The following is an 11,134-nucleotide window of genomic DNA, read 5'->3' as shown; positions in this document are numbered from 1 at the left end:
TCTATTTCGATCTTGTCCTGGCTCATCAATACACGACAACCAGTCAATGCAGATAAAAGATGCGAGTACCACTCACGGCAGTCGCGAAATCGTATTGTACATCACAAATAAATAATTGAGAGCCAATTTGTTTTGTTTATTATTGTACTTTGGGTTCCCAAGAATGAGGCTTCAGTGGAGAAGCTAAGAACTTGTCTGTAGAGACCGTAAACAAGTCTATGATCACGAAGTCGACGCAAGGCGCGGCCGTTTCGACAGTGTCCCAATTCCATTATCAGGCCACGGCTGTCATGAGCATGTGACGCAGTTAGGTTTAAAGATCCTCTTCTGGATATTGTCGATCGTATCCCATCCTGCAGTGATAGCTTCAACAAAGCAGAAAATGAGATGCCAAATAAATAATGCCTGCGTCTTGGAGGTACGGAAAAGTTTGTTTGAAGAACTAATTGACTGGAGACCCCTTCCGAATTGGTTACAAGTTGTGGTTGATTAGCTTGCCTAATTCAAAACTGCGCGGTCGTCATAGTACGATGTCCTATGCGAAAACACACATGCGCGTGTTATGCCCGATGACATGACACTGTGTCCATGTGGCACAGAGGGGTTTTCAAGATCACTCAACTGCAGTGATTTACCCATAAAATTACGAGAAAATATCTCCAGACGCCGCCCAATCTACCCACATCACAGTTACACTAGCCTGTCAGCTCCAAGAAAGAGAATGATGAGACAGAGGTCAAGTGGCAGATCGAGGTCAGCATGCTGCACGAGATTCGTTTGCATGACCTGATTGCTGGGTCGGTCGCCATGGTGATGCAGGGGTGTTTGGGCACACAAAAGCTTAGAAGCTGGAAACTTTGTTCAAGGACGTTTCCACATATTGGATCGGAAGAAGGAGGACGAAATGCATAGATCAAGAAAGGATAAGTATTATAGATATACAATTTATTGTAAAATTTACAATAACAATAACAAAAATAATAGTAATAGGCCTTCTATATTGCGCATACTTCCACGCCACTCAGAGGCTCAAAGCACTGTTATTAGCCTGGTCACTGGATCTGTGTGCACTCACGAATCATGCTCAGCTCCCTGGGGAGTATACAACCCAAGGTGCCTGTTAGGCGATAGAAGGTTAACACATTGTCATCTCATCCTACCGGAGGAGAAAGGTAATTGCCAATTTGAACCTCCATTTTGTATGAATAGTCTAAGGATTTTGGAATGCAATTTTACCTTTTAACATTCTCCGTTGACAGCCGCCAACATCGCAGACGGAAATATACACAAGACCACGTCTGATGTGTTTTAAGAAACAACGATAATAGACACAAGAGAAGCAAAATAGGATCGATTATCTAATATAGGATGTGTTAAATAATTACAAAGAAATTCAGGGATCCCTTTAGAAGAAGACAATTATGCAATTGTGTAAATAATATTGCAAATAAACAACACGTGCCAAACAAAAAGAGTAACGACCCTGTGTTACTTCGAATAGCCACAAATCATGTGCATGAATGTATAACAACACACTACATGATGAAATAGTTAAATACTACTGATTATCGAATGACAAATGTCACTGAGCATGGCTAAGATTGGGCTCAATTCTCAACAGTTCGAGTGTCACCAATAGAATATGCTGGTGATATCCAGGGTCTCGAAAGGCATGGAACTGCCGGCACCCTGTCTGAACCCAATGTTGCCTCTTGTATAAGAGGCAGAAACATAAAGTGGTAATGTCTGGATGCACTGCATTGCCGAATCACACAGACTTGCACGTTGATGATACAGGCAAGTATGAATGTGAACGATCTGCACTCCCTGGGCATGTTCAGCGAGGCTACTGTCGAGTTGTGTATATACCCCGAAGCGGCTGCGGTGACAACCTCACCTTCCCGAGGCAAGAGAGCTAACTGAAGTCCAGTTTCCACCCTTGCCGAACTAGGCTGGAATTCCTGGGCTGGATCGTGGCGCCACCAGTGACTATTACCAGCTATGTCCCTTCTAAGCCTGTCCTATGGACCAATCAGATCCACCTCTCGTGTCACTTGCATTCGCTTCAAACAAAATGGGGGCGCCAAGTCAAGACGATCTGCTCGATAATCAAGATCTATATTGTGATAAAACGGGTCTTACATCGCGAAATGCATCAAATCCCAAGAGCCTTGATTAAGAACATGAAATGATTTTGAAAATATCTGTTGACAACGAGGCGGCGGTGCACATGCTTTACAAATCCTGCAATCGACCGAAATCTGCATGGCAGTTTACGAAACAGGTTTCGATTTCGTTACGTGATTTTGATTGGACTATGCATAGACTCGTTAGTCCAGCCAAATTGTATTCCATAATATCAGCCAAGTTCGGCAAGGGTGGAAACTGGACTTTTATAGTCAGTTAACTCTCTTGCCTCGGGAAGATGTGACAACCTGGACCAGAGTTAACACCACCTGTGGATGCTCTTCGTGTGTTCACTGCTTGGTGTGGGTCCCAACACCACTGGGCCCCGCTATGTTCATATATTTCAGCTCACGTGACGAATAGTGGGGTATCTGCGAGTTGTTGATTTTGTTGGGGCCAGCAGTCAGCCAGGGAAGCAGTAGACTCTCCCGATCAGTGAATGATCATAATTCACACGTGACCATAAATCGACAACACATAGAAAAAGATGTCAAGCCACGGCAATCATGTTGGTGGTAGAAATTCAAAGCAGATAAAGCATTGCTCCATGCATGAATTGAAACGTTCAGGTAACACCAAAGAGTGGCAGTAGAATAAATTACTTATATAACCATAATCTCTGAAAACAACAAACAGAATTTTGGGATAAAAACTGTATGAGTCGAATATAGTGACGAGTCACGACAGTTTCACCTGTAGGTAATAGTAGTGGTTTATTTCAGTAAATCAGGCCACAGGCCCCTTTTACGATATATGTATTCAAGCATTCAAACATGTAGGTAGCAGTGATAATTAAGAATAACATTGATAGGTTATCATAGCATGATATATAGAGTAAAGACTAAAATTGTGAAATTTGGGTTAAAAGCACCAAACTTGGCACACTTATACATTAAACCGTTCCAAACATGTTTGGATATGTATCCACCTCAGCAGAGCCCCTTGGTGGTAGAATACTGCAGTATGAAATGACCTATGGCTGAACTAGGTGAAGCGCACGTAAAATATCAAATAAATGTAGGAGGGTCATGTGAGAATCTCATGGTTCGTGCATATCGCATCTTGCAGACGGATTAGAAAAGCGTAATTCATGATTGTAATGCCAAGCCTCAAAGGAATGATTTTAAACTCACGTTAAAATAATTGATGTAATAACATGATGTTAAAACAATAACGTTTCCTAAAATGTAACCGAACTATGTCGTAGCTAATAAAGTAAACTACGTTTACAACGAACACGTTTGTCCCGAACTGACGGATATCACTGATAAATGGACGGTTATAACTGATCCAGTCCCGTTCATTTCCTGTATATGGCCTGTATATGTGCCTATAACGAACTACGGTTTTAACGAACTAAAATTAATGATCCCTTTTAGTTCGTTATGACCGTAGTTTACTGTATTGTATAAATATTATAAATTATACCGTAAAGCAGAGTATGCGTTACAATCTCCTAACAGACGGGTTCACTATTTGACAACTCGACTTATTCAGTATGACATTTTATTTACATGACAATATGGAATCAACATTTTACACTAATGCTTCCAGTATTACCAATAACAAAAATCCATTTCAATATATTCTGATTTTCGACGGGACACGTATCATGCCCTTTGTATTTCCAAACAACATAATTTAACCGAGACGTTGACGAAGACTCGAGCCGCAGGGAAGAACATGAAGCGAGATCACTCGTTTTTTTCTACAGATCGAAGTGAATACGCAATCATTTTAAGCACTGGATAACCTGTCCTCAAGAACGACGTGCTGTAGGATCTGGCACCACAGGGTTTACAGTGAATTGATGCAATACCAATGCTCTATTGCTGCGCCAAGTGTCAGTATCGGGAAAAGCCGAGTGAACCAACATGGACCTCTGTGCACGCACGGTATTGGCTTCATATGGGATCTTACGAACAGATATACTTTAAATAACACTTACACAGTGTTCAATAAATATTAATTATGCTATATGTGCTCAAGTTGGAATACCCATGCAAATTCATCACCTTATATTGACCCTTTCCTTTGTTAATAGACGGTCATCATTCCTGGTGAGCTCTACGTCATGTCTGGTCAGCGTAACCTGACTTAGAAATAGTCTGCTGAGAATATAAAAAAGCATCCAGAGAGAAGGTAGTCGTGGCGATTATTAGAGGAAATATGGTAGATGCTTGACTGCAGGTCATCATAATACTGTATACAGGGTCAATGGGTGGCCTTGTTGTTGAAGCCTCCTCACAGGGTTCATATGATTTACAGAATTTGTTTTTTTAGATTAAGGCACCAGATATAAAACTAGTCAGAATCACCAGTTTTACAACTTTTAAGCAAAAAACCCCGGAGCCGAGACTTCTGCAGTGTTACCCACATACTCACGTCAACAGCATTCACGCCCGGGAATTTGAACCTTTGCTCGCGACACCATTATTAGGTTAAAATATATTTACAGATTCGTTGGGAATTAAATTGACTGTCCCCATAATAAAGATGTTATTCCACATTTGTTAAAGTTAGTGTGAAGGATTAGAAAACACGTCTAAGCCTATTTTCTGTATGGCTTGAATATTTTATGCATATAAAATCCTCCATATTGTACTTGTGTGCATACGTCAAAGTACACCTTTTTACATCTCAATGAACCAATCAATTTTTGCCACGTCATTGACTATGCTGTGCTTTCCGGCGAACCCAATGTTATATCTATACATCTTGTAGATGCCCTCTGTCGTTATGATGGATGATACCACGCCACATGTGTCCGTAAAATGGAAGTCATTTCCTTGGCCTAACACCAAATCTACGTTGTGGATAATATCCCCTGCTATGTGACCTGTGCTTGAAACATCCACAGCGTCCACCTCCAAAGCCTTGTACATGCCATTTGTGTGAAGCACACCAACTCGGAGTGATCTCACTTCATTGACCTTATTTAACAAATCTGACATTGACCCAGACAGCACAGCCCCGGTCCCGTCTATGGTGAAAACTTTATCCCACTGTCGTGTGTCTAGAAACCAGATGGAGGGTTTCCCACCCTCTGTTACATCCTCGACGACAGCGGACTCAGGAACGTGGATGCACTGAACATCGCGACCTGTCGTTGAAGCCATGATCCACGCTTGACGAGACCCGGATGAGAAAGCATTTTTATCAGATGGTACCCAGAATTCTTTGATACTTACAGTCACGTGGCCGTCGTGTAGAATTACTTCCCGTGCCTTTGCTATCACGTTTCCAACCTTAACCATGATGTTGTGTCCATGCTGTACCCCGTTGGTTAGATGACGGATATGTTTGTCCTTGTTTGAGGATGAGGCCCTTGTGTCAAAGGCATGGTGCCAACACGTATCGGGACACCAGGGCATGGTAGCGGAGCGTGGCTCCACACTAAGAAATCCGCCTGCAACATACCATCTTATGATATCTACTTTCCCCGACGTACCTTGTTTTTTAACAAACCAGTAAAAAGGGATCATGAATGAAGGCTGTGAATCATGGGACGTATGACCGGTTACTTGCCCATATACAGTACTGTTACTATCATCTACCTCGTACGTATCAAAGTTAGGATCGATTTCCCCTTCAAACAGACTGGTCAGAACAGATCCTATATCATTGGCAGAGGATGTGGATACGCACTGATCGTCTTTCACAAACCAAACGAAATCTCCATCATACCTGTTTTTCCTGGCGTTCCCTTCGTCATCCACTGACAAATGAGTATTCTGTGCGTCCGGCAGAAACAGCTCGAACTCACGCTTAGGGAATATTTCAAAGGAGTCCCAGGACGATTTACTCAACCCTCTTACCGACTGGCCCCAAATTTTCCTCGACGATTCGACGTGGTTTGAATGGAGGTCCATAACTTTGGTGGAAAGTTTAAAATCAGCTTTGACGCGGAGTTTAGGCTTACAGGCTGCGGAAATTTGAGCATTTAACTTAAATCTCTGGAGAATCGGCGTAGTTGATGCTGTTGTCTTGGCCACCCGTTGCCATGTACTGTGAGACCGTGCTGCAATATATACAACACGCAGCTCATTGAAACATATAACAATCAACTTTGTATTAACGCTTCTTTAAATAGCAGTTATACATGAAGCTCATCACAATGGGAGGAGAGCCCAAAATGATAGACGTTTACCAATTTCGTGAAATTTCGTGGTGCTGACAAACCAATAATTATTATCAGTACGATGACCTACAATCAGCAGATCCTGGCACGGACCAACGGATACATTTCTGCTGAGCGGATTCCCTCGTCTCAGACGATTGAACAAGCTTTATAATACTTATGACTTTACTGACAATGGCAATGTACACTGTAGTAAATCTTAGTCAGTAAGACTAACAATGGCTTCAGAGCGCTTTATTCATGTCATCAGAAAGTAGAATTTGACGAATAGTTTTGATACTGTTTGTTATTATATACCCAGCGCCAAAAGAAACGCCAACCATAGAAATATATTGAGAAGTATGTACGTTAAGAAGAGATGTTTCCAATGTGTACCTATTCATGAAAAAACTAACAATAAGTCAAAAGTTACCACTAAGTGTCTTTATTCTTATCACGATATGCTGAACTTTACACGCTAAAACAAATAAGACGTTCGACAAATGGTGCATCTCGAGTTATGGATCTATGACGTCACATGTGATGCGCCATGAGCGTCGGTCCCCAAAACATAACAATATATTCGTTTGTGAATATATATTGAATATGAGTAATTCATCATATAATAACCAACATGCATGTATGGTATTCGTGTTTCTTTTGTCTATATCGTGTATTGTATGTATGCATTGTTTTATATATGATAGTCGTATAGTGATTCGTTTCGATGCACCGATACGTTGATGAATCTTTTCAGCCCCAATGCTTTGTATGAAGTAGAATCACTCACCTGTACAAACCAAGTCTGTTTGTGACCAAGTTCCATTAGACAGGCACACGGATGTTCCGGTGCCCGATGAAGAATACCCCTTCACGCAGAATGAGTTGGCTTCAGCACCAAACGTCGTCTTGACGTAGTCGACCATGGCACCGTCCTGATATGGAGGGAAGCCGCAGTCTACAACTGAGTGTCCTTCATAATCTGAGGAGATTCAAAACAATTGCTCAGAGAGAAACCTTGTGTGTCTCATACTGTCTCATACTGATAATCCAATTAACGCTTGTTGTAATCCGATTCATTCCTAAAGACTTCCCTATTTATACTTTCACTATAGTCTTCATGATGGCAGTAAGAAACCCCAAAGAAAACAACCCCTATCTCACACATACGTGTTTTGTTGGGATCTAACCTGTCATCGTCAACGTTTGTTTGTTGTTTAATTCAACACTCAGCAATATTCCAGCTATATGACGGCAGTCTTTAAATAATGAAGTCTGGACAAGACAATCCAGTGATTGAAATCATGAGCATCGATCCACGCAAATGGGATATCATGACGTTTATCAGCCAAGTCAGCGAGCCTGAATACTCGATCCCGTTAGTCGCCTCTTACGACAAGCATAGTCGCCTTTTACGTCAAGCATAAGTTGCTGAAGACTTATTCTACCCCCGGAACTTCACGAGACTCAACGTCAAGGATGCTGCAGTTCACTGTTCATGGTTATTTCCTTTAACCATTGATTCCAATTCTAAATTCGCTTAAATATCTGATCCCTGGGCTGTTGGTGAAAGCGTATTTTAGATGTGCTCATTGTGATGGTTTAACCACACAAAGTTGACACGCCATTTGTGTACATTTGAGGAGTTATTTGCATATTTCGTTTTAAATATTCCGCAATTCACTTTAACATCACCCACTGGCCCAGCCGGTCCGATTTTCCTGGCCCGACTTTTAGGCAGTCCCGTAATATCAATTTAGTTATATTATTTACTTCAGAAATATCACTCAGCAGTCATTTTGCGTTAAATATTCTGCATATGTGTTGAAACATTAGTGTCTGTGGAAAATCAATCCATTTAGCACTGAGACTGACAGTTGAGGGAATTATATAAAGAGTGTCAACAAATTATTTCAAACTCTCACTTGGCATGAAAGGATTGATGAACAACAAAGTTCATTTTTCATACTTGTATTATACACGGCATACACAATCATTCATGAAAAGCACCCTCACAAATATCATATTGTGACTACTTAGTCCCCCACATATACTACAGTGGTTGTGTTATCCTAGATTTCACAGTGGTTGTACGTTTCAAAAAACCTTTCGAGTGCTTTTGAGGGTGGTATTAAAATACGGTGAAGTGTGATCATTTTGTTCCTGTGTATAAACTATATTAGTCACCTTAAAGTAGGTATAAATTAGGCTGTTTTGATAAGACAAGATAAAATATTAGTTAGCATTATGATGTTGAATTTTAATATCTTCCTGAAGAAAGAGCTGCATTATGTCAATAGCTTAAAAAGTGACCCGATCAGTAATTATTGGATATGGCCACAAAGGGCTACCCATTTAGGATTAATTTCCAAGCCTACTTTAACCCTAAGTGGGGTTCATCTTTGACCTTCAATGTTTTCTAACTTAGTACAACTTTGTCATATGGCTCTAGCTTATAGTTTAGCTCTCATTTATTGGCATCACGTTTGGTTAATTACAAAATGTGTAAGAATTTAACAGCCTGCAGGAAAAATTACAAGACAACTTAGGAACCAAAAACTCCTATGTCTCTAGATAAGAAAGGTATATGCCAATAACATGCTTAGTCATTTCTAGTAGTAAACATGGATGCTCACTCTAACAAAGATGTAATAGCGGGTTGGTTCAGAGGGTCATTATCTTTTGAAAGGCCATTCCAGGGACCCTGACCTTCAATGCAGATCCCTCAAAACCTTACCAACTCAAACTCCCATCCCCACCCACCCATAGGATGGTATGTATCAAATTGCATTCAACTACAGTGAACGATTCTTGATTAATGCGAACATAAACATTTTCTAACCTATGATCTTGAGGATGAATGTGACCTTCAATAGTAGTGACACGTATTTAGAGAACATTCAAAAGATCTGCCCAGCAAATAGACCAAAAATGAGTTCCCTTGTTCAATTCAGTGTGACAAAGAAGAGATAGCACATAATGCTTTCCATAAAAAAGTAGAACATAGTTACCGTCCTCGGATATCAAAGTATTTCCATCAATAATTAATACATAAGTATTCAAATGATTTTACCACTACATGCATCATATTTAACACATATCAGCAGATGATGAATACATTGTAATGAAACGGGGAAGCACACTTTACGAATGACCTTCACTGACATTGGCCTTCCAAATATGTTATTTGCGACCTTTTCCAATCTGGGCCCCGCTCTAATGGTGGCGTGTACGTGTTTCACTGACCAACATTAAATCCTTCGAGTTATCATGAACATATTAATCATTATTATCATTATTGCCCATGGCAGCATTTTCACTTATGCTCTAATTCTAAAGCCAAAGGTAATATCTGGTCATGGCTAGTCACAGCTGACAGGCAAATGTATTTCTTATTCCCAAGACCACATGCTTGCTGCATATCAAAATCCATAATCAACATGCAGAAATGCAAATGATCAAAAATGACGTTTTTAGTATGACTGCCTTGAAGGCAATGTTTAAAATTTGATCAAGCTTTTGTGAGATATTTAGATACATCATAGCTGGGACAATTCCTACAAAATATCAGCTGGACGATCAATAAATCCATTCCTTGTCAACTTGAGTTTTGAAAACCTTGTCATGAATTTACCTTGTTCACCATGAAGATTAATGAGCTACTGATACGATCATACTTGACAACTAAACATTACACATGTACTGTTCCTAAGGTACTTTATTTGATGATGAAATATTCACAAGTCACACCTCAAGTGATTCACAACATCCTCCCGTCACCCAGTGTATTATATCTCTATTCTATTACGACCACGGTACTGACGGCCATGTTGGATTTCCGACCAAACATCTACATGTATAATCGACATAACTTTTAAACTAGACACGGCACCTAACTTCTTCAAACATGGCATATAATTGGTATATCAACAAGAATACAACCAATTACGAACAAAATATAATTCTCACAGATCCATTTTTACAGACAGGTCCAAAAATGGTGGCAAAGTTGCCATCATCCTTTGATCAAAACTGTCTCCTCAAGAATCTCAGATAATATACTGAACCAAATTAAAAACTTCACAATCCTTAAATTTTAACATTTTGACCAGTTATCATTGTGGGCCCTTATATTGTGTATTTAAACAGTAATGGCCACGTATTGTCTGCAGATAACAACCGTTTTTGTGCAGGTGAATCGATCAAAATCATGTGCACAGCATTATAGTGGCAAAAGTGTTTTTTCACGTGCAACTGGTCACGTGGCCATAATACTTCACGTGTTTTCAGCCATACTTGTTAGCAGTCATTAAAAAAAGGAGAAAAAACACAAGAAAACAAAAGTCTTTACGGCCATTGGTCATGCCACGCCTTTCAAATGTGCAACGTGAACGTGCCATCGGCATGTTGCAGACGGGAACGCCCGTAGCTGAAGTTGCAAAGGATCGTCAGATTGTCTTACGTCACCTCTGTAACCGATTTTTGACGGCTACATCAACCAGAAATGAACTGTTTAGGGGTAGACTGAGTGCGCAAACTGTTCGAAACCGTCTGAGAACTGCTCACCTTCAAGCACGACGGCCATACTGCGGGTCGATTCTGACTCAATTACACAGACGCCAACGTCAATTGTGGACACAGCGAATTGAATCAAGTCGTCTTCAGTGATGAATCCAGATTTAATCTTCGATTTGCTGATGGTAGGGCGAGGTTGTGGAGGCGCCGTCATGAACGTTACGTGTTGTGTACAGGAAGTTGACAGAGTTCCAGGCGGAAGTGTCATGGTGTGGGGTGCTTTCTGTGGCAATGCACGTTCCAGGCTTCTTG

General features: G+C 40.6%; 1 protein-coding gene across 1 annotated transcript; it reads right to left on the bottom strand.

Annotated features, from left to right (window-relative positions):
* Window positions 1-4,820: 4,820 nt before the first annotated feature.
* LOC139466902 (uncharacterized) lies at window positions 4,821-10,892 on the bottom strand. The gene is made up of 3 exons (XM_071248628.1): window positions 10,874-10,892; window positions 7,098-7,289; window positions 4,821-6,208 (listed from the first exon to the last, which is right to left on the bottom strand). Exons 1-3 carry the CDS (start codon window positions 10,890-10,892, stop codon window positions 4,821-4,823), a joined length of 1,599 nt encoding a protein of 532 aa, XP_071104729.1.
* Between the last annotated feature and the right edge of the window lie 242 nt (window positions 10,893-11,134).

The sequence above is a fragment of the Haliotis cracherodii genome, unplaced genomic scaffold (genome assembly GCF_022045235.1).
Source record: "Haliotis cracherodii isolate W230 unplaced genomic scaffold, xgHalCrac1.p SCAF_19, whole genome shotgun sequence".
NCBI classification, from domain to species: Eukaryota; Metazoa; Mollusca; class Gastropoda; order Lepetellida; family Haliotidae; genus Haliotis; species Haliotis cracherodii.
The sequence above is the reverse complement of the archived record's forward strand: the minus strand, read 5'-3'. Positions and strand labels throughout refer to the sequence as shown.